At 52.3% G+C, this 26,016-nt stretch overlaps 3 protein-coding genes across 5 annotated transcripts; 1 reads left to right on the top strand and 2 right to left on the bottom strand.

Moving 5' to 3' along the window:
- Positions 1 to 2,339: 2,339 nt before the first annotated feature.
- On the top strand, positions 2,340 to 13,286 carry TSPAN1 (tetraspanin 1). Its single transcript, XM_023221489.2, has 9 exons — positions 2,340 to 2,661; positions 7,761 to 7,891; positions 8,335 to 8,399; positions 11,526 to 11,732; positions 11,925 to 11,999; positions 12,116 to 12,214; positions 12,291 to 12,443; positions 12,551 to 12,634; positions 12,815 to 13,286. The coding sequence occupies exons 3-9, from the start codon at positions 8,343 to 8,345 to the stop codon at positions 12,860 to 12,862; spliced, it is 723 nt and encodes a 240-aa protein (XP_023077257.1). The 5' UTR covers positions 2,340 to 2,661; positions 7,761 to 7,891; positions 8,335 to 8,342; the 3' UTR covers positions 12,863 to 13,286.
- P3R3URF (PIK3R3 upstream reading frame) lies at positions 2,742 to 3,743 on the bottom strand. The gene is made up of 2 exons (XM_026455742.2): positions 3,489 to 3,743; positions 2,742 to 2,885 (listed from the first exon to the last, which is right to left on the bottom strand). Exons 1-2 carry the CDS (start codon positions 3,730 to 3,732, stop codon positions 2,842 to 2,844), a joined length of 288 nt encoding a protein of 95 aa, XP_026311527.1. The 5' UTR covers positions 3,733 to 3,743; the 3' UTR covers positions 2,742 to 2,841.
- Positions 13,287 to 15,639: 2,353 nt separating the features above from the next.
- On the bottom strand, positions 15,640 to 25,522 carry POMGNT1 (protein O-linked mannose N-acetylglucosaminyltransferase 1 (beta 1,2-)). Of its 3 annotated transcripts, XM_023221494.2 has the most exons (23): positions 25,393 to 25,522; positions 24,762 to 24,931; positions 24,030 to 24,144; positions 23,791 to 23,909; positions 22,754 to 22,819; positions 22,550 to 22,663; positions 21,569 to 21,686; positions 21,278 to 21,376; positions 20,998 to 21,125; positions 20,580 to 20,650; positions 20,270 to 20,345; positions 20,014 to 20,097; positions 19,883 to 19,924; positions 19,608 to 19,666; positions 19,228 to 19,300; positions 19,018 to 19,146; positions 18,808 to 18,933; positions 17,429 to 17,493; positions 17,182 to 17,226; positions 16,813 to 16,948; positions 16,443 to 16,526; positions 16,201 to 16,316; positions 15,640 to 15,939 (listed from the first exon to the last, which is right to left on the bottom strand). In XM_023221494.2, the coding sequence occupies exons 2-23, from the start codon at positions 24,879 to 24,881 to the stop codon at positions 15,678 to 15,680; spliced, it is 2,247 nt and encodes a 748-aa protein (XP_023077262.1). In that variant the 5' UTR covers positions 24,882 to 24,931; positions 25,393 to 25,522; the 3' UTR covers positions 15,640 to 15,677. The 3 variants fall into 3 exon arrangements, with proteins under 3 accessions (XP_023077262.1, XP_023077260.1, XP_023077261.1); XM_023221492.2 differs by having other exon boundaries at positions 15,642 to 16,316; positions 16,417 to 16,526; XM_023221493.2 differs by lacking the exon at positions 20,014 to 20,097 and having other exon boundaries at positions 15,642 to 16,316; positions 16,417 to 16,526.
- Positions 25,523 to 26,016: the final 494 nt, after the last annotated feature.

The raw sequence follows: 26,016 nt of genomic DNA, 5'->3' as shown, positions 1-26,016 counted from the left end.
GCACTTTGGGAGGCCGAGATGGGCAGATCACGAGGTCAGGAGATCGAGACCATCCTGGCTAACACGGTGAAACCCCATCTCTACTAAAAAATACAAAAAAAAACTAGCCGGGTGAGGTGGCGGGCGCCTATAGTCCCAGCTACTCGGGAGGCTGAGGCAGGAGAATGGTGTAAACCCGGGAGGCGGAGCTTGCAGTGAGTCGAGATCCGGCCACTGCACTCCAGCCTGGGCCACAGAGCAAGACTCCGTCTCAAAAAAAAAAAAAGAAAAGAAAAGAAAAAGGAGATATGAGTGTCATGGACCACCAGTTAGTTGGATGGTGGGTTAGTGCCATGTTGGGACCACAGTCTAGGATGTGAGAAGGAAGCACTGCTCTGTGGAATTCTGGAGATACGGTTGTTAGGATGAAGGGTGCAAGGTAAGGGGTGTATTCCCTCTGGTTTCCTCAGGTTATCCTACCTATGGGAGAAGGAAGAACAGAGAGAGGCAGAGAACATCATCTCAGACTAGCAGCCCCTGTTACCAGTGCTCAGAGCCCTCCTCACAATTTGAAGAAGAGCTTGTGTAATCTGTGTAATGTGTCTCTCACTGAGCTATAACTGCTCTGGGAAAAAACTCCTACTGCCTTGCTCACTGCTGTATCTCCAGAATTTAGCACCATCCCTGGCACATAGCAGGCACTGTTGACTGACACAGAGTTGCAGATTGAAAAGCAGAAGCAGAGGCACCCCAAGGGGTGGAGACCATCTAGGTCAGCTCAGCTAACTCAGGCCCTTCCAGCCTGAGAGCCTGGTGTTCTCAGCCTCCAGGGAACTCTGGCAGGGTGGGAGAGAGTGGGTGGCACCCAGTCATCTGGGAAGTCACCTAAACTGAGGTGGTGGATGCCCTCTGGCTGCTGCCACCTCTGGGAGCCTAGATGGGGAGGAGAATTAGGAACCTGAAGGGGGAGGGGCAGTGAAGGAGACATCATTGCAGATACAGCTAAAAATAGCTGGAAGAGATGATGTCATCTGGTTCCCACAGCTTAGCACCCCCATCATACACACACTCGAGCACAAACACACACTCTCACAGACACAGATACACATAGACACAAGTGTGGGCATGAGTGCACGCACACACATATTATACACTCTCATACAGGGGAGGGAGGCTTCTGGGTCCCAGGGCCGCAGGGGCAGGGAAGTCTGCTGAGTGTGTCTGCATGTGTGCATGTCTGTGTGTGCCTGGGTTTGCATGAGTGTGAAGGCATATGTCTGCATCTGGATGCTTGTGTGCTTGTGTCCGGGTGCATGCATATTTCTGTGTGTGTGTGTTCATTTAGAGGCATGCATATGTGTTGTTACATATATCATGTGGGGATCTATGCATTTGTGTCTGTGTATATCTACTTATAGTATGTGCTTGCATGCATGTGTGTGTTTGTTGCAGTGTGTATCTATGAGTTCACTTATATTTACATGTCTGCATGTGTTTGTGAACTGTGTCAATTGTCTTTATATGTATGGCCCCTCTTGGGCCCTTGAGCATGGCCCAAGCACCTTCTAGGTTTGTCTGATGTCCAGCAATCCCCATCCCACACCCTGAGGAGCCCAGCACTGTCTGGGCATGGTGTGTCAGTGAATTTTCTACCTCATCCCCCCTCAGGGTCCCAGTCTCTGGCAAGAGTTGGGGTAGACAGACATAGGCACAATTCACTTTCCCTTCACAGGCAGCAAAGGACATTAGCCAGACTTCCTGAACCCCAGGGTGCCAGGCCACCGAAAGTCTCAGGGTTCACTCCCTTCCCTAGCCCCCTGGGAAGGTAGGCCTGGAAATGGAGCCAGATCTCAGACTGGTGCGACACACATTAACCCATGCATAATGCAACATATTAGAGACAGAATCCCACACAATGTTCCCAGCTACTAAGACACAACCCCACAGAAACCCGGTTACAGCCAGTGACACATGAGCACACACTCAGAAATCCAAATGGAAAATCCCCAGTCCAGAGAGCTTAGCACCCTCCCTACTTTCTGGGCTCAAACTCAGTCTTGCCCCACCCCTAAGCACCCCAGCTCAGCTGCCAGTTCTGGAAAACACTGACCTCAGAGAATGGTTGAAGGGCTGAAGGTAGTATGCCTTTCTCAGAATCTCACCCTTCTCCATGTTCTCCTCCTTTAGGCTGTTCCCCATCCCCCTCCTGACCTTCATTTTTCTTACCAGGGCTGATGTCCTCTCCGGCACAACCATACCCTCACAAACACTCCTTGACGCTCACAGTCAGTCACAGAGGCACATTCAATCACAAAGGCACATTCAGCCACATCTGCTTATACTCCCATTCTCCCGGCCTCAGACACACACAGCAGCAGCTCCACCTCCACGCTGACCATCACAGGCACACAGAGGCACAACCACCTCACATCCACCTCATACTTGTGTACTCTCAGGGTTCAGTCTTCCATCCTATCCCTCTCTGATCTGTGCCTCCCAATACCTTCTAAGATGTTTACAGAGACCCTTCTCCCTGTGCAGTTAGGAGCGTGAGGCAAGAGAGCCCCTACTTCATGGGGCAGATCAAGAGCTGAGACCAAAGATGGTCTATGTTGCTGACCTTGTCCTGTCCTCCTACTGTCTTAACTATGAGCCCTGCTGTGGTCACTGAAGCTTTTCCCTGTAAGTATTCAGCCCTAACCCTCCCCTTACACCCTGCATAGTCAGCTGGTTAACACCTCCGTGCTTGTGGAATAAGGCAGTTTGAGCAGAATGATTGTATTTGTTGTTTACCGCCCACACGGCCCCTAGGAGATGCAGGTCCAGGGCAAGCCAGGCTTCTGTGCTAGCTTCTGGGCACTTCTAGAGGATCAGAAAAATCCCAGGTTGCCTGAGATGTCTGAGAACTGAGGAGAGGAAGGAGAGGGAAGAGTGTGAGGAAGGCAGCAGTTCTGGAAGTTCCCTGCCCCTTGGATTCAGCCCCTTCCCAAACCCTCTGCTTCCAGCCAATCCATCCTCCATTAAGGCTGCCAGCACTTTGGGGTGCCTGCCATCAAAGAGTCCACCATACATGTAGGGGTGGTATTTCACAGAGATCATCCTTTGGAGTACCTAAACAGAACCAGGTAGGGAAATCTTCAGTGGCTCTGTTTTTTGTTTGTTTGTTTGTTTTTTGAGACAGAGTCTCACTCTGTTGCCCAGGCTGGAGTGCAGTGGTGCGATCTTGGCTCGTTGCAACCTCCGCCTCCTGGGTTCAAGCGATTCTCCTGCCTCAGCCCCCCGGTAGCTGGGACTACAGGTGCCCGCCACCACACCCGGCTAAGTTTTTTTGTATTTTTAGTAGAGATGGGATGTCACTGTGTTAGCCAGGATAGTCTCGATCTCCTGACCTTGTGATTTGCCCTCCTCAGCCTCCCAAACTGCCGGGATTGCAGGCGTGAGCCACAGCGCCCAGCCTAGTGGCTCTGTTTTTTAAAACCCCACCCTGGCTCACAGGCCCCCTGGCTAACCTTGAGGTGGGAAGATCCACACTATGGTGGTGTCAGTGTGGGTGTTGTTGATACCCGTGGCCATGGTGCCAGGATTGGTGGCTGCCCTGCTGGCAGTTCGACCTTGGACGCCCTGCTGGTATCTTCTGCGGCTACACTTGAACATCCTGGGAAACCGGGGCCTGGGCCAGCCCATACCTGGTCTGCGGTAGGGGGAACGCATGCCCTGGGGCCGAGGGCCACGGACAAGCCGAGATGGCCCCATGGGCACAGGGAGCTTCTGCACTGTGCCTGGGGGATGCTGGTGGCCAGGGTAGCTGAGGCCTCTATGACATATAAAGTCTGCATAAGGGCAGGGCCCTTTATTACAAGTCATGGGCCCCGACCCCTCCTCATGGGTCAGGCTCCTTCACAATCTTCTCTATTGGGTCTGTCCTAAAAGCCAGCCCAACACCCAGACAGCCTCACTTTGGCCCCGTGGGAAAGAGGCTCTAGAGGGGGAACTCACTTCTTCACTTTCTCACTTATCCATATAGTAACAATATAAACAATGTTTTTTGAGCCCTTACTATGTGCCAGACACTGTGCTAAGCACTTTACCAACGTTATCTCATTTAATCTCACAGCTACTTTTAAGGATATGCCACCATTGTACCTATTTATATACAGTCAATTCTCATTATTCCCAGTAATGTTCTATAAAGTCACCACAAACACTAAATACTGAACAAAGGGTAAATGCGAGGTTAGGCTCCTGAAACCCTCTGGTCGCAATATTTTTGTCAACTGATCTATATATATAACCTGATTTTATGTGTGGAGACACCTTATTTAATACACATTGTTGGCTGGGCATCGTGGCTCATGCCTGTAATCCCAGCACTTTGGGAGGCCGAGGTGGGCGGATCACCTGAGGTCAGGAATTCAAGACCAGCCTGGTCAACATGGCAAAACCCCGTCTCTACTAAAAATACAAAAATTAGCTGGGTGTGGTGACGGGTGCCTGTAGTTCTAGCTACTTGGGAGGCTGAGGCAGGAGAATAGCTTGAACCCAGGAGGTGGAGATTGCAGTGAGCGCAGATTGCACCATTGCACTCCAGCCTGGGCAACAAGAGTGAAACTCTGTCTCAAATAAAGAAAAAAAATTATATATATACATATATATATATATATAGCTAAGTCACTGACATTGAACTCACAGCCAACAGCATTATAACTTGTACCTGAATGAAACTTATCTAAAGCACGTATTTCCCCTATAAGACACATCACAGCCTTCTTGCACTTAGAAACACTAGAGAGTACTTCAGCACTGCAACTGGGGACCATTTTAGACAGTAAAATCACCAACAAAAAACACCAAAAAATGTGAGAATATGCGGCACTAAATAGACCATCAAAAAGCACATTTGTTTATCTATGAAAGCTGAAATAAGAAGACGGAGAGTCCTATTGTTCAACAGACCTCAGCTGGAAATATGTGTGTTGGACGGCTGAAATGTTTTGCCTCTCTGCTCATGTCCATTAATGACTGCAAAAGTACCACAAGTATTGGTTTGGGAATGACAAATAAATTTCAGTAAGCAGGCAAATTAATAGGTATGGAATCTGTGAATAATGAGGATCCACTGTATAAGGAAACTGAGGCTCAGTGAGGTGAAGTCTCACAATTAGAGGCAAGCAGGAAGCAAATCCATGATGATCAAGATCCAAAACCCAGAGCACTTAACTCTCATTATTCTGCACTCATTCATTCAGAAAATGTTCACTAACAACTTCATATGTGCTGAGCACCAGGGCCATAGATGAATGTAATCTGGTCCCGATTCTTCCTGAGAATGAAAGAGAAAGCTGCCAGGTGCGGTGGCTCATGCCTGTAATTCCAGCACTTTGGGAGCCTGAGGTGGGTGGATCACTTGAGGTCAGGAACTCCAGACTGGACTGGCCAACATGGTAAAAACCTGTCTCTACTAAAAATACAAAAATTAGCCAGGCGTGGCGGTGTGCACCTGTAATCCCAGCTACTCAGGAGACTGAGGCAGGAGAATCGCTTGAAACTGGGAGGCGGAGGTTGCAGTGAGCCAAGATTGTGCCACTGGATTCCAGCCTGGGCAGCAGAGTGAGATTCTGTCAAAAAAAAAAAAAAAAAAAAAAAGACTTTCTCCTTCTCCTTCCACTCCTCAGTCCCTTCTTCCTTTCCCTGTTACTCTGCTCCTCAAAGGCCCCCTTCCCAGCTTCACCCTCCTTTCTGTTCCTGCAGGACTCTGTAGGACCCTTAGTACCACCCTTACAAACCTCATCTTTCCCCCATCCCCTTCTCCAGCCTCTACTCTTGCCATCCTCAGGCTTAGAATATGACCTTGCTTCCATCAGCTTCTAGCAACTGTAACTACAAAGCCACCTGCCCCTGCTCCTCCTCTTCCTCAGGTCAGACCAAGGCCTCTTCCCTTGCTCTTTATGGAAACCATCCTTGCCTGCCTCCTTAGAGATTCCATCAGTGTAGAGAGTCTGCTTGGTGGTTAAGATGTAGACTCTGGTGCCAGACTAACTGGGATTGAATCCTGGCTCTGCCACTTACAACCTGTGTGATCATGGCGAGTACCTGACCCTTTGGTGCTTCTGCTTCCCCATATTTAAAAATGGAGATAAGAAAGTCTATCTCATGAGATGCTTGTGAAGAGGAAAAAAAGCCTTAATATATGCAAGACATTTAAAATATGATCAGTATTATTAGTGTAGTCTGTAATACTATTAGCCCCTCTCTCTTCTGTCTCTTCAGCTGCCTCCTTCCACTGTAAAAACAAAACAAACTTAGAAATCCACTTCCTCAGCTGGGCACAGTGGCTGATGCCTGTAATCCCATCACTTTAGGAGGCTGAGGTAAGAGGATCAATTGGGCCCAGTTCAAGACCAGCCTGGACAGCATAGCAAGACCTAGTCTGTTTTAAAAAAAAAAAAATCACTGGATTTTGTGGCAAATACCTGTAGTCCCGGCTACTTGGGAGGCTGAGGATCATTGGAGCTCAGGAGGTTAAGGCTGCAGTGAGCCGTGATGGTGCCACTACACTCCAACCTGAGCAACAGAGCAAGACTCTGTCTCAAAAAAAAAAAAAAAAAAAAATTCAATTTCCTCCATCTCATAGCCCCACTGCCTGTGCCTCTCTCCACTTTGACCTTCTTGCTCTGTGCTAATTCCCTACTGTCCCTTCCTTCCAGAGCAGGAAGAAAATCTCACTTGAAAAGCCCATACCTATTGTTACACAGAAGACCAGCAAACAGAAGTTTAAAACCAAGTCTAAGAAAAGTCCCCAGGGTCACACAGTTCATAAGTGACGGAGCCAGGATTCCAGTGCCTGGTCTGAAGGACCCGGAAGTCAGGACTTTTCCCCGCACCTCGGCATCAGGAGTGCTGGAGCAGGAAGCCGTCAGGCAGCCCCACTAGGAATGATAAAGATGAGATCACGGAGCATTGGAGCTGGGGGTGGCTCCTTCATGGGACCATGGTGCCACCTACTGGCAGAAAGGGAAGGGGTGTACACAGAGAGCTAAGAGAAGACTGGGAAGGGGAAAAATAAAAAGATGGGGAGGGAGAGGAGATGCAAAGATAAAGGGAGGGGAAAATGGGGAATGTGAGGTTTTATGGAGCGAAGAGGATTAGGAACTATTTGCTACTCGGAGGAGAGAGCAGAAGCTGCCAAATCTCGGTCATTTCCTTGAAAGTGAGAGAGAGAGGGAGAGAGAGTGTGTGTGTGTGTGTGTATGACAGAGAGAGAGAGAGATACGTAAGTACATACGTCAGATATTATTCTGTTGTTTGTTAGTTGCTGGGAGTCAGTCCACAAAGAGTTTAGTGTGCGTGTGTGCGCATGCACGCACACACGCACACTCAAGTGCATTCAGGAATACTAGCACATGTTTATGTATGTAACTGGGTGCTTGCTGTGTGAACATATGGATGGCAGCATGGGCAGATGCGTGTGCATGTGAGCATGAGCACAGAGGGTATGTATGAGTGTATCAGCAGGTGCAGGGTAAGAAGCACATTGCACTGTTGTGGTGGAGGGCACACAGACATTCTGGGGAGTCACTCACCCCAGCCCTGGGCTGCTTCTTGAGATCAGGAGGGGCGTTGCCCAGGGCTGGTGTTGCCAGGCGGAGGCCTGCTGAGGCGGTGGTTGTGGGGATCGGTCTCCAGGCAGCAGGGGGCAGCAGGGGCAAGTTGAGGCTAACTGACCATGGGTGGGGCCAGCAGGCGGGCAGAAGGAGGCTTTAAAGCGCCTACCCTTCCTGCAGGTGAGCAGTGGTGTGTGAGAGCCAGGCGTCCCTCTGCCTGACCACTCAGTGGCAACTCCCTGGAGCTGTTCTGTCCTTTGTGAGCTCAGCAGTTCCCTCTTTCAGAACTCGCTGCTAAGAGCCCTGAACAGGTAATAGGATAGGGATAGAGATTATCCTGTGAAGAAATATCAATCTGGAAACAGGTTTGGGGAGCTGGAGGGGCTCTAGTGAGGGTTCTGGGAGGGTCTGGGGTTAGTGTGGGGAGGAGCACAGGATATACAGGTACCAGGAAAGGGCATGGAGTGACCTGCAGCGTGGGAGTCAGGCTGGGTGTGCAGGTGGAGGAAACTGGGGTGTTAGGATCTCAGAGTGTCAGGTGTGGGTGGAGGTCCTGGGTAGTATAGAGGGTAAGGGTGTTAGGATAGAAACTGGGAAAAGGTCCGTGGTGTCAGACCAGGTACAGGAGAAGCTTGGTGAGATATGGGTTCAGGATCCTGGGGTCTGGCATATCTGGCTGAATATCTGAAGCCAGGGCCAGCCCAGGTGGGGCCAGGGGAAACAAGGCCCCAACTCGCACATGTCTGCTTCCCAGGAGCCACGATGCAGTGCTTCAGCTTCATTAAGACCATTATGATCCTCTTCAATTTGCTCATCTTTGTAAGTATGGACGTTGTGGATTCTTCGGGGCTGCCCACAGAGCAGGTCACAAGCTGAGCTGAGACTAAGCTGGGGAATGGGAGACTGCTATGCCCAGGCTTTGTCCTGCAAGTGTCCCCATATGAGTGGGATGCAGAGGTCTCCCCAAATGCTGCTGATTCCTAGTCCCAGCAGCAGCCAGGTTGCCATACAGGGGTGTGTATGAAAAAGGGGATGGAGAAGCTCAGGGCAACCCCTCTCTCCCACAAAGCTTTAGCCCAGGCTTCAGGCAGGGCAGAGTAAGCTACCAGGAATGATTCTCCCCCCTTTATAGGCACTGGGGGCCCAGAAAATAGAAGGGCTCCACCCAAGTTCACCTAGCACAGAAGGAAATTCAGTACAGAGGAAATTCTTCTGTATGATGGGGAGCTGAAAGGTGGGAAGGCCTACATCTCATCAGAGCAAAGGGTCTATCTCAAGCAGCCCTTATTCATTTGACAAACATTCATTGTCTAGGATACCGTGATGGGTGCTGGGGTGGCAGGTAAGCAAAGCCTTTCTCTGCCCTGAAGGAGCTCAGCTCCAATAAGCCAGATAGGCAGATGATAATAACACAGTGTGTTTGGGCTTAGGACAGAGGTTATAGGAGCCTGAACTCAGCCTGGTTGGAGAATACTTCCTGGAGGAAATAGCTGAAGCTGGGAAATTGCGCTTGGTGGGGGAGTTGTAAAGCTTGCATAAAGGGCCAGAAGTAATGAAACTCGATATCGTTCAGAAAACCCGAAACAGATTACATAGGGCATGTTTGAGAAGCTGAGCCATGAGGCATAAATCCTGGAGATGGTGGTGGAGATAGGGAGAAACGGACAAAGTGGACAAAGGACAAAACTCTAGGATGATGGCTGAGGGGTAGAAGAAGGGGCAAGGGAGACAGAGGTCTTGGAGATGACTCCCATATCTCTGGCATGAGTAACCCAGATGGCAGGGGGTGGGGCCCCGTTTGTGGGAGGGGATGTCCCACTGGCAGCCGTGTACCCAGTGGAGGTGCAGCTCAGATTGGAGCTGGCCATGGGTATTTGAAAATCATGTGCACACAGGTAGCCACTGAAGCCATGGGAGTGGATGAGAACACTTGGAAAGTGAACTCTGGGAAACCCAATTTATTAGGGATAAGCAAAAAACAAAAACAACAACAACAAAAAAAAAACAAAAACAACAAAATAAAACCACTGTGAAGGAGACGGAGAAGGAGCAGTGGGAGGGGAGAGGAAAACAAGGAGAGCAAGCTATCAGAGAGGTCAAAGAGAATATGGCCCATGAAATGTTCACTGGATTTAGCACAGTATGTCACCAGAGACCCGAGCCACATTAGAGTAGTTTAGCCTAAGTAAAAGTGAGGAAGTGGGCTGGGTGCTCACGACTGTAATCCCAGCACTCTGGGAAGCTGAGGTGGGCAGATTAGTTGAGCTCAGGAGTTTGAGACCAGCCTGGCCAATATGGTGAAACCCCGTCTCTACTAAAAATACAAAACTGTGGTGGTGCATGCCTGTAATCCCAGCTACTCGGGAGGCTAAGGAAGGACAATCACTTGAACCCAGGAGATGGAGGTTGCAGTGAGCCAAGATCACACCACTGTACTCCAGTCTGGGTGGCAGAGTTTATATACATATTGATTAGTTTAGAAGCATGGGTAGATTCTCTAGTTCTGATGTGGTCTGTGCCTTGGACTTCCTTTGGCTGCAGGGAACTTGTTTTTTTTTTTTTTTTTTTTTTTTTGCTGTTGTTGTTGTTGTTGTTGTTTGTTTCTTTGAGACAGGATCTTGCTCTGTTACCCAGGCTGGAGTGCAGCGGCATGATTCTGGCTTACTGCAGCCTCAACCTCCTGGGCTCAAGGGATTCTCCTACCTCACTCAGCCTCCTGAGTATCTAGGACTACAGGAGTGTGCCACCATACTCAGCTAATTTAAAAAAAAAAAATGTTTTTGTAGAGGCGGTCTCACTATGTTGCCCAGGCTTGTCTCGAACTCCTGGGCTCAAGTGATTCTCCCACTTCGGCCTCCCAAAGTGCTGGGATTACAGGCATGAGCCACTGTGCCAGTCCTGAACTAGTCTTTATCCATGTATCTGGAGGAGGCAATAGGATTCCAGGGATTTGGACAGCAGAGGCTCTGCCCTGACAGGGTTAAAGGCAAATCCGGTTTGATTTCTGGCCTCTCTTACCCAGACCTTGCCAGGCTGGGCAGAGCAGGATAGGGCAGACCTCCAGCTCCTTGAAATTTGACCCTGCAGGCTAGAAGTCCAGCTTTCTGTCCTTGGGCAAACATGCCTGGAATCCAGTCACAATCTGCCACCTCACTTCCTGTTCTAGTCTCACTTTCCTGGCAAGTGAGGACTAGGCACCAAGGCTGATTCATCCACTGAAGCCCTGGGCTGGGAGGCTTTGCTCTAAGATGTGTGGCAACTGCACAGGGCCCTCCTCAATCTGGGCCTCAGGATTCCGGCTGAGGTTTGGAGTTGAGTTAGACAGCCTTTAAGAGAAACTCTGGCTGTATTCCCACTAGTGCCTCACTTTCCTCTTGTGAGGCAAGGAGGTCTTGTCTGGATGAGGCCTGAAGTTGGATTCTATAGGGGAGCCAAATGGGGCCTCAGGTGGGTGAACCTTCTCAAACTCCTCCCTCTCCAAGGTTGCCAGCAGGTGGAACCTCAGCCCTGCCTCTATTACTATGGTGACCGTTGAGCCTGTTCTTCTACCGCCCCGTCTTCACCTATCAGAGGACAGAGATGTTCTAGGCACCCATCACCCAGAAAGGAAATAGGAGGCTGGGACCTCATCTGCCTATTTTCAATCCTAGCTATGTGGCAGGACCCTGGCAGCAGTAAGGGAAAGGTTTGCCCCTCCCCCTACCCTGCAGATATTTCTAGAACCCCTGATTGCCTTTATATCTGCCCAGGTGTGCAGCCTGATCCTAGCTATGCACATCTCAGCTCCCACTTTTCTGGCTCTAGAGGATGTTCTAGAGGATGAGGTTTTAGACTCCTAGTCAATAAAGAGGGAAGTTTCTCGGCTCCCATCCTTCTTACTCAACTGTGTGGTAGTAAGCTACTTGTCAGCACTGTTTAAGGCCTGCCTGACCTCTCTCTCCCCAGCTGTGTGGTGCGGCCCTGTTGGCAGTGGGCATCTGGGTATCAATCGATGGGGCATCCTTTCTGAAGATCTTCGGGCCGCTGTCGTCCAGTGCCATGCAGTTTGTCAACGTGGGCTACTTCCTCATCGCAGCCGGCGCTGTGGTCTTTGCTCTTGGTTTCCTGGGCTGCTATGGTGCTCAGACTGAGAGCAAGTGTGCCCTCATGACGGTGTGTCAAACCCAGCTCCACAGGCCCATGACCAAGAGTCCCCTTGCCCTTGACACCAGGCCCTGGGGTTCCCAAACCCTGCTTTGGACTCCCCTAGGCTAAGGCCTCTGTCTCATTTTTCCGGGGGGTGGATTAGGGCAAGGAGGGCTCGAGGGACTCTCCCTAAAATCCAGATCCCTGTTCCCCACTCAGTTCTTCTTCATCCTCCTCCTCATCTTCATTGCTGAGGTTGCAGCTGCTGTGGTCGCCTTGGTGTACACCACAATGGTGAGACACTGGGATGGAGGAAGGGAAGAAAATTGGGCAAAACCCTGGGAGTGGGCTGTGGCCTGTGAATGGCCACCTTCTGTACCAACCCCTAAACACTGGCCTGCCTCACCCAGGCTGAGCACTTCCTGACGTTGCTGGTAGTGCCTGCCATCAAGAAAGACTATGGTTCCCAGAAAGACTTCACTCAAGTGTGGAACACCACCATGACAGAGGTAAGGTTGGCTGGGGGAGGTTTTGGGGTGGAGAGGAAGAAGTAAGGCCCCACCTCCACCCTCATCTTGTCTCCAGCTCAAGTGCTGTGGCTTCACCAACTACACGGATTTTGAGGACTCGCCCTACGTCAGAGAGAACAATGCCTTTCCCCCATTCTGTTGCAATAACGTCACCAACACAGCCAATGAAACCTGCACCAAGGAAAAGGCTGACGACCAGAAAGTACAGGTGTGGGCTGGCACGAGTGGGTGGGGAGTTTTCATGGCCTCAGAGTGGCAAACAGGGATGGGAGTAGGGCAGCTGCCAACTATAAATGCTCTTTTCTCTTCCTGAAGGGTTGTTTCCAACAGCTTTTGTATGACATCCGAACTAATGCAGTCACCGTGGGTGGTGTGGCAGCTGGAATTGGGGGCCTCGAGGTAAGCAGATGAGGAGGCTGGGACTGGGATATGGGCATGAGACCAGGGCTGCTCAACCCATCTGAGGCCTCTCCAATTAGGAGGAAACAGACCTAATTGGGCCTCAGGTAGGGTGTCTGTGGGACAGGCTTCAGGATCCCTATCATATCCCCTCATCTCTCCCTGTTCCTCCCTCTCCAGCTGGCTGCCATGATTGTGTCCATGTATCTGTACTGCAATCTACAATAAGTACACTTGTGCCTCTGCCACTACTGCTGCCACATGGGAACTGTGAAGAGGCACCCTGGCAAGAAGCAGTGATGGGGGAAGTGTCAGGATCTAACAATGTCACTTGGGCCAGAGTCGACCTGCCCTTTCTGCTCCAGATTTGGGGCTAGATAGGGACCACTCCTTTTAGGCGGTGCCTGACTTTCCTTTCATTGGCAGGTGGGTGGGTGGGGGGCATTCCACAGCCTCTAAGGTAGCCAGTTCTGTTGCCCATTCCCCCAGTCTATTAAACCCTTGAAACGCCCCCTAGGCCTAGTGGTGATCCCAGTGCTCTACTGGGGGATGAGAGAAAAGCATTTTATAGCCTGGGCATAAGTGAAATAAGCAGAGCCTCTGGGCGGATATGTAGAAAGCACTTCAAAATGCATAAACCAGTGACAATGTTGCCAGTTGGACTCTTCATGTATCCTTGGGGAGAGGGGCCTAAACTGGCCTCAGATTCCTGTGGAGCTGCCAACTCAGAAGGCCCTGGAAAGGAGGGAAGTAGGGTGGGGTTGGGGGTCAGAAGTGGTTATTTCTCCCCTTCATTTGGGTTCCAGGCCTGGGAGGGAACCTAAGAGGAATGGCTGAGAGGGCATGAAGAAGTAGAGTTGGGTTAGGCCAGTCTGCCTCTTATAACAGGGAGAACTTTGGACTGAAACTACTCCCTCCTGGGTGGGGGCACTGGACTGGAAAGCTATGAAAATAACAAGCTTGTGCCGAATTCTTACCAGGTCAATGGGAAAGGGTCACTCCTTAGGTGCTGGGAAGCCCTTCAGGAGCCCCCTTCCTAGGGTCCAGGCTGCCTACCCTTCCCACTTAGGCAAAACCCCACATCTGTCCCTGCTTCTGGGATCTCAGCAAGAACTTCATGTTTTATTTTCTGCTGGCCTACCTGGTGTTCTTCAGACTTCTTTTTTTTTTGAGAGAGTTTCGCTCTTATTGCCCAGGCTGGAGTGCAATGGTGTGATCTCGGCTCACTGCAGCCTCCGCCTCTGGGTTCAAGCAGTTCTCCTGCCTCAGCCTCCTGAGTAGCTGGGATTACAGGCACCCATCACCAAGCCTAATTTTTTGTAATTTCAGTAGATACGGGGTTTCACCATGTTGGCCAGGCTGGTCTCAAACTCCTGACCTCAGGTGATCCACCTGCCTCGGCCTCCCAAAGTGCTGGGATAACAGGCGTGAACCACCTCATCAGGCCTAGACCTCATCTCTTCTTTAGCCCTAACCATCCCTATGCTCCAGGTAGGAAACTGAGGCTAGGAAAGGCCGAGCGACTTGCCCCAGTCCCACAGGCTTCCATGAAGAACTCAGCCTAGATTTGGGTCCAGAACTGCAGCACCTGGTGTAGTCCTGGCTGATATGGTACTAGTTCCACTTGAAGCAGCAGCTGGCCAGAATGTCTCTGATATAGAACTGATCACTGTTGAGCCAGGAGTGAGAGGCCTGAGGGAGGCTATGGTGAGAGGGTACAGTGTCTGCTACCAAGCAAAGCCCAGCCTGACAAACCAGTCCCCCTCCTTGTTTCCCTTTGAACCCTGTAACTCTCTTCCTGAGCTTTTCCAGGACAGCCCAGAACCACCACCCTTTTGCTGATCCCAGAAAGGAAGACGGACCTGGCCAGAACCAGTGCCTTAGAGCTGGTCTGTGAGGGGCAGACCAGGAGCCTGCCAGGGTGCGGGACAGGGAGAGGAGCTAGCCTGCCTTACCCTTCACCACCATACTGTGCCTCTCACACACGTCCCCTCCACCAGGTGCCTCTGTGGAGGCTGCACGGGATTTGTTTGCCCAGGGCGGGCCTCCACCTCATCATGGGCTAATTGCTGCTCAACCTGGCTGCTCTGCCACCTCAAGCACTATCTCCAGCTCCAGCAAACAACGAAGGCGTCAGGGTGGCGAGATATGTCCAAGCCACACACCACCCATGCTGTCGCCAAGCCAGACTCCAGGCACCTGTGAAAGAGGCAGGGCAGAGAGCAGGCAGGAGGGCTGGAGTTCCAGCCGGAGTACTGTACTTGTACAGAGGCAGGCAGACCCTTTCTGAAGAGGTGGTCTCCACTCACCCTCCTGACATTAGGCCCTTCAGAGACCCCTTAAATGTCCTCTTCCCTGCCGTGGGCTTTCTCATTCACTGCCTCTGGACAATCCCATCCATTTTCTGGTGCCTCTATGACTAACCTGGATCTTCCTAACCTCTTTGGGTTACTGGCTATGTGAGAATCTGATGAAGACCATGACCCATTTCTTCACAAAAATGCCCGGATAGAGAATTCTGAATGGCAAAGTGCTCTAAGGGTCATAGACACCCTTGCTCCTACATCTCCACCTGCCTGTCTCTTGAATGATGCCTGCCCAGTCCTGTCCCATCCACTTCCTTCCCACCCCAACTATGCACACCTGCTCTCCCATTTCCTCTTGCAACTCCCAAGTATCCCTTTTTGTTCTCTCCTGCTCCATCTCTGGGGCAGGTGCACGGCCCAGGCAAGATAAGCAGGAACCAGGCTGGTGGTTAAACGGTGGGGAAGAGGTGGGGTGGCTGCTCCAAGCCTCAAGTAGGGCGGGGCTAAAGTCAGGCTGTCCTAGCGTAGAATTGGGGAAAAACCTTGGAGTTTGGCATCCCCTGGTGGCCAAATGGCCCCAAACGGAAGATTAAACTCTGTGGTGGACAGTAAGGAAAACTCACCATCCAACACAAGTATTCTCTCCACCACTTCCCTCCAGCACCCCCCCGACCCACAAAATCACAATCACAAGACACATCCCCAGAGGGCTTCTCCTTTTTTAATCAATGACCAACTTATCCAGCTTTGGAAATCTGGACAAAGAGGATGCTGAGAGGAGGCCTGGTCCAGTGTCTAAGGGTGTCTGAGTGAGTCTGTGTCAGCATGTGGGCCCCATTTGGGCCTGTCCATGGGTTGGGCACAGCAGTTTCCTGAGTAAGAGCTAGCCCCACCCTCAGGGCAGCATTCCAGCCCAAAAAGAAATCCAGGCCCTCCAGGTTCGGCCTGTTTTCAAGGCCCTCAGGACAGTCAATAAATAGGTTAGATTCTGAGCCAGGCCTGGAAAGTGAGGGTATTCAAAGGGCAGGATGAGCTGCTAGGGATCACAATGATTCCCAGGTACTCTCCTGCCCTTCTCCAACAAGGAAGTAAATAAATAGACCTTTAACTCAGGAACAGGGTGTTGGAGCAGGGGAACCCTCCCCTTGGAGTTAGTAATTAAGTCTCATGTTAAAAACAAGGTAGCCCCAGCCCCTACCAGCATCTACAAAATCCTACAGGATGGAGGGAAGGGCTAGCCTGCCTGGGGGTACACAGTACCCAGCCCCACGGGGTCCTGGAGGAGGTCTCATGTCTGTTCTGCAGCTCCTGGGGCTCCCTCCTCCTTTGGGGGTGGTTCCAAGAAAATTGGGGTGACTGAGGGTGGCTTCTTCACTCTGGGAAAATAATACAAGGATGTATAGGGAAGAAGCCATTAGCTATGTCCCTGGATCTCACTAGGCCTCTCGTTTCCCAGGGCAGAAAAGAGTCACTCACGAGTAGGGGGAAGCCGGGACCCCCACCACCAGGAAGTGGTTCTTCTTCCGAAACAATCTCCATAGGCCCCGGTGGTTGCCACGCACATCCAGGTCCCAGATATGGAGGCACTGGTGAGGGTGGGATGGGGACAGAGACATGGGTCAGAGAGCTGTGGGGAGGGGTCACTGCAGACCCTTTGGCTCAGCCCCTGCCCCTCCTCAGAAACCACCTCAATTTGCAAGAGATAGCATCTTTTGGAATATGAATTTGGACAAGGAGGTTGGAAGAGGGGTTCTAAGAGTATAAAGAGGAGGTTCTGAGGTTGAAGATTCCAGAGCAAAGGCTCCCTGGATCTTGGGGCAGTACATGTGTGAGGGGCAGGGGTTCTCCAGGGTGGGCATGGTATTGGAGCACCTTGGCAAGCTGGGTCCAGGTGGTGAAGTCATCCTCTTTCTCCATTCGAATAAAGGCCACGTAGGTGTGGCCCTCTGTGTCTGGCAGGAAAGAGTCTTCACAAGGGTTCTTGCTGTGGTCCAGAACCTCAGCCTCACTGCAGTGGGGGGGTGGGAGAATATGGCCAAGATAGGGCCCACTTCATGGGTGTGTCCCACAGGACCCTGAACTTGGTTGAATGCTCTGCTGTTGCCACCTTGAAGTTCTCAATAATGTTTGAGATAAGGGCCCTGATTTTCATTTTGTACAGAACCCTGTAAATTATGGGACCAAGATCCCCAGTATTTGACTCTTTGCTCCCTGCTACACCCCAATTGTCTTAGGCCATACCTGAGCAGCCTGTGAACTTCCACTTCATAAGCTTCTTTTTTCAGACTGAAGAGGAGGGAGAAATGGGTCAGGGGAGTGGGCAGGCCCTCAGGTCCCATGGGTAGCACTGAGCAGGGCAAGGGGTCACATGGGAATCTGTAGCAGCAGGGCTGGAGTAAACACACAGGCCCGGGATTGGAAGGGACTTTCAGGGATTGCCCTCCAAATCTCCTAGATATCCACCCCTTGCCCTGCTGCCAGCCCCAACCTGTCCACATTCCTGAGCTGGACACCTGGAACCGTGTTGAACTTGTGCTTCTTGAAGTAGGCCTCCTGGAGTGGGTATGAGAGTAAAAATCAGCACCTCACATTGTCTGGCCCACACCCACTTGCTGACGAGCCATACATCTATTAGACACACAAATGAAGTCCTAGACCTGTATAGAGCCCTCTCATTTCCCCAGTCTTCTCCATCCTCTTTACAGCATCCGCAGCAAGCTCTTACTAGCTTTAATTTGGCCTCTACCATTGCTGGAGAGCTCATGCTGTCACGGCAGCTCACGTTCTGCACTACAGACCCATGAACTAGTAGTCCCTGTCTCTTGTAGTTCTCCCTGGGCCTGCTGTTCTAGAGCCACAGATGTCAGGAACAGGCCCTGCAGGAGGTGCTGGGCAAAGGGACGGGCTGCACTGGGAAGGAGAAAACTACTTTGACTCTTGTACTGAGACTGACCTGAGGGAAGTGCCTGCCCCTCTCTGGGAGAGGAATGGGGCTCTTGTATCAGTCAGCCTCTGAGGGGCCTCTGGCTTCTAGGAGGTTCAAGTTGGACGCTATCTATTCCTTTGGGCTGGGCTGGCTCAAGGCCTCCCTTGCTGTAACTGGGGAATGGTCCTCTGAACGCAGCCAGGTGGGGTGGGGGTACCTAGGGACTTCCCTGTTCTCCTCAGGCTAAAGCATGGGCTCCAGCACTTGCCAGAACAGGAAAGGGCAGAGATTGCAGGGGTGGACCAGTACTTAGAGGCAGAAATGCTCTCCCCAGACACCCATAGTCTAGTGCTAAGAATAGTAAAAATAAAAATAATACCAGCTGACCCTTATATATGTTTATAATTCAAAGCATTTTACATATATTGACTCATTTAAACCTCAAAATATCGTAACCCAGTGAGGTAGTAGTATTTTATCCTTTTTTTTTTTTTTTGAGACAGAGTCTCGCTCTGTCACCTAGGCTGGAGTGCAATGGTGTGATCTCAGCTCACTGCAAGCTTCGCCTCCCGGGTTCACGCCATTCTCCTGCCTCAGCCTCCCAAGTAGCTGGGACTACAGGTGCCCATTACCACGCCTGGCTAATTTTTTGTATTTTTAGTAGAGACGGGGTTTCACCATGTTAGGCAGGATGGTCTCGATCTTCTGATCTTGTGATCCGCCTGCCTCGGCCTCCCAAAGTGCTGGGATTACAGGCGTGAGCCACTGCGCCCAGCCCTTTATCCTCATTTTTTAGATAAAGAAACTGAGGCAAAAATAGGATAGCTCTTTCCCCAAGTTTACATGGCTAGAAAGTAGCAGAGCTAAGGTTGCTTCAGAGTCCATGTTCTTGTTCTTGACTGTCATGCCACACTGTGCCCTGCTCCCTGCCTCCCACTCACATGAAAGTAGCCGTTCATGTTGAGGCCGACGATGCCAAAGTGGTAGGATCGGGAAACGTCAGGGATGATGCACTCTCGACCCCGGCGTTGTTCAGGCATCCGCATCCACATGTCCCAATCCCAGAGCTGGCAGACATGGACCACGATGAAGGTTAAGATGTTTCCACTTGGTAGGGGACTCCAGCCCCCTCACCCTACCCTGACAGTTACCTTTTCCGGTGTGGGCCACTTGGGCTCAAGCTCCTCCTTATACAAGGACCTCCTGAGCACCCAGCCCAGACCAGGCATGGTCTCCACACGGTACAGTAGTGCTGGGTCCTCAGCGGTGTGTTCATACCCCTGGGGACAGGGAGCCATAGTGGGAGGTATTAGCTGAGGCCTCATAAACTCGCCTGCTAAACCCTGGCCATTCCAGCCTACCTGGTCATTCCAAGCAGAGATGCAGTACAGGCTGTCATCCTCCTCCAGCAGGTGGATGGATTGGCTCAGGAAACTGAGAGAGGCGGGGTCAAAGAGTTCAGGGAGGGGCAAGGATAAACCTAGTCACACAGAGATGCTGGAAGAGCTGGAACTGGGTCTCAGGAGCACCTCCTTCCTGGAGTACCTCCTTCCCCCAAATCCCCACTGTCTCCTTTCATCCACTCTACCTTCAACAGCAGCCCCATCATCTGCCATCCTACCTTTACCCAGGCTTTGCCCCCACTTGTGAGCTCAGGTCCTCCAGAAAGCTCTCTAGGACACCTCACTGACTTTCCCTGCAGACCGAGGGACCTCACCTGAAACCTAGAGACTCCTCTCACCTGAAAAAATCCACAGCGATGTCCAGGTCCTCTTCCAGAACCACAGCAAACTTGGCCTCCTGGAAGAGGAATAGGACATCATGGTCCCAAGGGGGGTCTCTCCATCCTGTGATCTCCTTTGCCCCCAACCCTATTCTTGCAGGCAGCATTACCCCCATTTTCCAGATGTGAAGGATGAGGCCCAGTGAGGGGAAGAGTTTGCCATATTAACAGGCCCAGACCTTATGCCCATGTTTCCCCCTCCCAGGCCCAAGAGTTGTATCCTTAGTACTCACCGGAAACAGGTTGAAAGTGGCAGTGAGGCTGGCCTTGTAGTGCTGGGAGTGGGGTGGGAATAGGGCACATGAGCTTTCGGGTAGAAGGCAGAGCCAGGCATCTGCCCCATCCCCCCTTGCCTACGCAGTACCTGAGACACGCGGGCATTCTTGATGCTGATGGGAGTATGCTGGATGCCCCTCAGACCAAACAGTGCCACCACATCCATGGGTTCCTGGGGGCACGGCCACTGCTCACCATGTGAGGTCACTTTCCCCCTGCCCACCTCTGCAATCTAAGGCCTTCACATTTCACAGCCTTGCCTGGGCAGTCCCCCTTGCCCGTCTCTGGCAATCACTGCTGCTCCGTGTTGTGCTCCACCCAAGGCACCCCCAAGCCCTGCTCACCTCATAGTAGCCGTCGATGAAAACTGTTATCATCTGAGGAGACACCCCCTGGGCTGAAAGCAGAGAGCGCAGCATCCTGGGGAGCCCAGGGATAGGTTAGGGTCTCTTCATCACCCCCCAACTCAGGCTCCCCTGTGTTTACAGCTGGGCCGAGATTCCCCACGCTTACCCACAGAGGTGAATGGGTCTAGAATCTATTGCCTTTGTGCCCACCTCAAGAGTTCCTCCTGGAGGTAGATGACCTGAGTACCCTCCCACTTGCTAAGCACCCTCCTGTTCAGTGCTGGGGACAGCCCATTCCCAGGCTCACCTATACAAGTAATTGGGTCGGTTCCCTGCAATGACAGCCACAGGCACCTTGAGGACCTTGTTGTCTGGGAGCTGTGGGAGAAACAGCGTTTAGCTCTTGCCTTATTCCTCCTTCAAACTGGGATCCCCACCTAGGGAAGAGTTCTCAGGTGAGGGTAGGTGCAGACTGGAGTAGACAGGGAAGGGACAGAGGATCTTCCCTGTTCTGGGCTCTCCACACACTCAGCCCAACTCCAACGCTGAGCTTTGCTCACATGGCCTGCCCCTTCACCCCAGGCCTGTCTTTCAGAGTGCGTTGTAAATCCTGCCCCTGGTTCGCTCCCAGGCTCGGGCAGGGAAAGCCCAACCTAGATCATTCCTGGGGCCCCCTTGCTGAGCTGGGAAGGAGTCCAAACCTCACTGTCTAAGGCTTCACTCACCGGGTCAGGGCTGAACTCGATGGGTGTGGGGTCCTTGCAGCTGCATACACTTCCATAGCCCTCAACTTTGCTGCAGAAGCGCCGGCGGCGACGGTTCAGCTCTGTGTCTGCCCAGTGGCACTCTGCCTCTGAGAAAAGCATGTGGTTGTCATGGAGGCATGGGGCCAGCACAGTTTGAAGAGCCCCAGGCAAACAATCAAAGGAACAAAGCTCCACAGAGAGGATCCAAATGCCCACCCCCAGCCCAGGCCCTGCCCCATCCATGCTCTACTAACTCCACCTTCTGCTGAGCTCAACGGCACATCTGTCTTCAGCAGGACTGGGTCCCCCCAGGAGGAGAGAGCAGGTGACTTAGAATGTTTCTCCCCGAGGACAGGACCTGGCAGGAGGCAGGAATGAGGGCCATGGGGGCCCAGACACCAGTTTGGGGGCTTTTTCCCATCTCCCTGCCTACTTTGATCCAACCCACTGCTACTGGTTCCTATTTGTTCCCCACCCCACCCCATCTCCTGGGGTTCTGCTCCTCCCAGGCCCTTGATACTACAGAGTGGATGGCCTCTGGTGCCGGCACCTCCTTTTCGTCCCACGAAGGCCCATGTGTCCCTCCAGCCCAGGGCAGGTCCAGCCTGGCTGCCCAGGCTCCTCAGCAGAGCCTTGGCTGTGTCCTTGAGGTGGAAGGAGCCCTCGTCCTGGGAGACCAGAGAAGGTAGTTAGCCTGACTGGCATGGTTCCAGGAGACCTGGCCTCACAAAGCACCAACTATGTAGCAACCTTTTACTTAAATCAGCTCATTACATTATCGCAATAACCTTTTATAGTTTCTCTCTTTCACAGATAAAAAATAATAACTGAAGGCTTAGAGAGATTCTGAGTCATCTAAGGTCATCCAGCTAATAAGTCCTTTCCACAAACCCACACGATCTGCACCTCTCTCTTCCGCCACCCTCTGCCTTCTCTTCCCACCACTCTCCTACTCTCCTCCCTTATCCTGCTCCACCTCGACTGGCATCTTTTTTGTTCCTCAAATATGCCATGTACCTTCCCACTCTAGGGGCTTTGCACTTGCCACTCTTTCCACCGGGAATGCTCTTCCTCCAGATACTCACCTGGCTCACTCCTCAATTCCCCAGCTTTCTGCTCACATAGCATCTCCTTGCAGGGGACTTCCCTTTCTAAAATGTCCCCTCCCCCACATCACTCTGTATCCCCTGCTTTATTTTCTTCTTTATATAAGTTATCATTTACTAGCATTATCCACATTTACTTGGCTGTTTTTTGTTGACCTCCCACTGCTGGAATGTAAGCTCCATGAGGGTGGGGACTCTGTCTTGTTTCCCATTGTATCTTCAGCACCCAGAGCAGTACCTAGCATACAGTTGTTGTTCAATAACTATTTGCTGAATTAATAAAAATGTTAAGGCTAAGACTGGAACCTGAGTGACCTTCCTTCAGAGAATCTTCCCACTATGTTATATGAGGGGCAGAGAAGCCGGGGCTAGGAGCAGGGTTGGAGCTAGGGAATAGGACTCAGGGTCAGGACAGAATAACTGACCTTGACAGTGCAGATGAGCACTCGGCCGGGCGCCACCATGTTGAGGAACAGCACCATGGCCTCATCCTCATGAGGTGAGTACGTGTCAAACACACGTTTTGCCATCACGTGGCCCTGGCAGGGGATACACTTCTGGTGAGTTGGTGTCATCAGCAAGAAGAGCCCAGCTCCAGTCCTCTGGGTCACCCACCCCTAGAACCTCACCGTGGCCTGGTTGAGGACAATGACATGGATGCCCCGGCCTTGCTCCCGGGCCTCATCCTCCAGCACCTACACAGTGGCAGAGACAAAGTCCAACTTTTCACTCTGGCATTCAATGTGTCTCTGTCTTAGGGGTACTTAAAACACCAGTTGCTTGAAACATCACCTCCTGCCTATGCTTCTGTTCACACAGTTCTTTTCCAACTCAGCTTGAAGGCCACATCTTCCAGAAAGCCTCTATAGCATTCCCATCAGAAGAGATCACGTCTTTTTTTTTTTTTTTTTTTTTTTTGAGACGGAGTCTCGCTCGGTTGCCCGGGCTGGAGTGCAGTGGCCGGATCTCAACTCACTGCAAGCTCCGCCTCCCAGGTTTATGCCATTCTCCTGCCTCAGCCTCCCGAGTAGCTGGGACTACAGGCGCCCGCCACCTCGCCTGGCTAGTTTTTTGTATTTTTTAGTAGAGACGGGGTTTCACCATGTTAGCCAGGATGGTCTCGATCTCCTGACCTTGTGATCCACCCGTCTCGGCCTCCCAAAGTGCTGGGATTACAGGCTTGAGCCACCGCGCCCGGCCAAGATCACGTCTTTTTACAACCTTCCCTTCCATGACTTTCATGGCTCTTAGAGCCTTTGCTGTCTATGCTTCATCCTGGAGATATCACAATCCTTCACCACACTGAACCCCTCAAGGTAGGGCCAGGTCTGATTACTTTCAGGTCCCCAGTGCCCAACACAAGGCTGAGGCCAAAGAAAGGACCAGGGGATGGTTATAAAATAAATCAATGAATTGACTGCCTACTATTATGAATGATTACTTTTGAGATCCCACTACATACAAGAAACTTCACAAACTGTTCATTGAATCCTGACAAGTAGAAATCATTAGTCCCAGTCTATAGATAAGGAATTGAGGACTCCAAAGTCACACAGCTAGAAATTGGCAGAGTTGCAGTTCCCACTTAGGCAGTACACCCTGCCGCTAGAGGACCATGCCCTCTAGCAGAATGGAGTGACTGTACACCAGACCCCGGCCCACTGACCGTGGTGCCATCCACTGCCACATATACTTTGCTGCGACTTGAATACACCTCTACGTCCAGGACCCGCCGGGGACCGCTGCCTCTGCGCCGTGGGGGCTCCAGGCGGCCTAGGACTTCATCTGTGGGGTACAACAGGTCATGGAGATAGTCTCTCCAGCAGAGTCTCACCCCTTAGGGTCTGCCTGCCACTCCAGCTGTGAGATCCAAGGCCCCCTATCCCATCCTTAGCCTGGCCCTACCATAGTCTTGCTCTGGCTCTGGGTCTTCATTAGCTTCGCTGATGGCTCGCCGAGTGTCCAGGATCAACTTGATATTGACAATGACAGTCACCAGCAGGAAAACCACGGCCCCTGTCTGAGGGGAGGGGTAGGGATGATTAAGAGGAGCCCCTCCTCTGGATCCTAGAGGGTCTTTCTGAAAGGAGGGCCCTGGCTGCAGTGAAGACATCCAGAGAACCTGGGTCCTGTCTCTTCCTCTGTCTGCCTAGCTCTACTCCCCTGACCAGGGCCTAGTTTCACAGCCACCTTCCCCAGGGAACCTCCCCTGACACTTTCCCCTCCATTAGGGCCCTCCCTACCCAGTGCTCCTGTATTCTTCTATTGAGACCTTGATTTCCTTGGTCCCCTCCATTGTTGGTTTCTAGAGATGGAGCCAGGCCCAGGGACCCAAGCTGGGGATCAGACCTGGGTCCTGGCCCTAACTGCCTCACAGGGGTGTGCCTCTGGGCAAAGCCATCCTGATCAGACTTCAGGCTTCTGTCAGAAGCTTAGAAGTTGTGCTTGGGTTCCGATTCCAGAACTTTGGGTTCAAACCATTACCTATACGGACATGACACATAGAGGTCTCCCCTCTAGGAACCTGCTGTCCCTTTCCAACTGGGGCTGGCCAGTGTGGGTCCCAGTGCCTGATTTAGGTGGGGAGGAGGCTGGGAGGAAGCCCTTGGTTGGGGACGGTTTGGGACATCTCTATACCTGACAGAATCTCCGCAGGGCCCGCTGGTTTGTCAGTTTATACTTCCAGGTAAGGTACCAGCTCCGCTTCTTCCGAGCCCCAAAGGGCTTGATGAGGGGGCTGGGCTTCCAGTCGTCCATGCCGGATTGGCGGGTCACCAATGTCCTGGCCAGCCCATGGCTTCAGGAATCTGACGGGACCAGAGGGCCACATGGGGTAAGATGCTCCTCCCCAAGTCTGATGCCTTCTGGGGAGATGAGGGAGGACCTCCCAGCAACTCTTCCCTGCAAGCACCCATACTGTGTGACATGGGGAAAGTGGCTCAACTTCTCTGGGCTGGCAGGAAACCCTTCAGTGGGGTTGGATCACCTGGAAATTCCCTGAGACTGGAGTAACTCTCTGAATCAAGGCTATCCAGGGGTGTAGGCCAAATAATCGGCTCAAAGTTCATTAGCCCCTACAAGGACCAAGCTCCAGGCCTTCCCAAGCATGTGGTGGGCAAAGAGCGACCTCTCCTGCCCCAGTCTTCAACCCTCGTCCCATCCTATCTGCCCCAGCTTCTCTCCTCCCAGGGCCCGGAGCCGCCCGAGGGCTCAGGAGACCTGCACCGGCAGCGCTACCCGTTCCGGACCCCCACGCGGAGGCACTCACGGCTTAGGGGCCCCGGGCCCCGCTCGGGCCCCGCTCGGGCCCTCACTGTTCGGCCCGGCTCGCCGCGGCCTCCGCCTCCTCCATGCCGCTTGCGGCCCCGCCCCGGCCTGGCCCGCCCCCCCGCTTCCGCCGCCGCAGCCGCCGCCGCCGCGGGGTGAGAGGGCGACGGGCGGTGCTTAGGGCGGCGGCGGCAGCGTCGTCGGGTGTCAGCAGCCAGCGACTAAGGCGAAGGCTCAGACCGTGCTAGGCAGCTTCGCAACCCGGCTGGCTGGTGTTGCTGCCTGCACGAGAGCAGCCCGCTCCCCAGCACCGCTGATGGCAAACCCGACTCCAGTCAGAGCCCTAGCACCTTGGACCAGATCACAGGGCACGCCAGGGTCAGAGGGGCTGCAACCCTTGGACACAGCACACACACCACTCGCCCCATACCCATCCTGGACAAGGCCGTTACCTGGTCCTGGGGCATGCACAGCCATTGGAGGCCAAGGGAGATTAAAATCCAGGTTCTGCCACTGTTCTAAGCACCTTACTGATGATGTTAAATTCCACAACAACGCCATGAGGTAGGCGCTATTACCATTGTCTTTCTTTCTTTCTTTTTTTAATTGAGACAGAGTCTCGCTC

This window comes from Piliocolobus tephrosceles, chromosome 1 (genome assembly GCF_002776525.5).
Source record: "Piliocolobus tephrosceles isolate RC106 chromosome 1, ASM277652v3, whole genome shotgun sequence".
NCBI classification, from domain to species: Eukaryota; Metazoa; Chordata; class Mammalia; order Primates; family Cercopithecidae; genus Piliocolobus; species Piliocolobus tephrosceles.
This window is presented reverse-complemented; position numbering and strand designations above follow the sequence as displayed.

Coding starts and splice junctions, on each gene's coding strand:
- TSPAN1 (XM_023221489.2), top strand. CDS start 8,343: ATGCAGTGCTTCAGCTTCATTAAGACCATTATGATCCTCTTCAATTTG. Junction 8,400..11,525: donor TCTTCAATTTGCTCATCTTT/GTAAGTATGGAC, acceptor CTCTCTCCCCAG/CTGTGTGGTGCGGCCCTGTT. Junction 12,635..12,814: donor CTGGAATTGGGGGCCTCGAG/GTAAGCAGATGA, acceptor CTCCCTCTCCAG/CTGGCTGCCATGATTGTGTC.
- P3R3URF (XM_026455742.2), bottom strand. CDS start 3,732: ATGGGGCCATCTCGGCTTGTCCGTGGCCCTCGGCCCCAGGGCATGCGT. Junction 2,886..3,488: donor GTGGATCTTCCCACCTCAAG/GTTAGCCAGGGG, acceptor TCCTCTCCTCAG/TTCTCAGACATCTCAGGCAA.
- POMGNT1 (XM_023221494.2), bottom strand. CDS start 24,881: ATGGACGACTGGAAGCCCAGCCCCCTCATCAAGCCCTTTGGGGCTCGG. Junction 20,346..20,579: donor CGACCCAATTACTTGTATAG/GTGAGCCTGGGA, acceptor TGGGCTCCCCAG/GATGCTGCGCTCTCTGCTTT. Junction 19,147..19,227: donor TCTCTGCTTGGAATGACCAG/GTAGGCTGGAAT, acceptor CCCTGTCCCCAG/GGGTATGAACACACCGCTGA.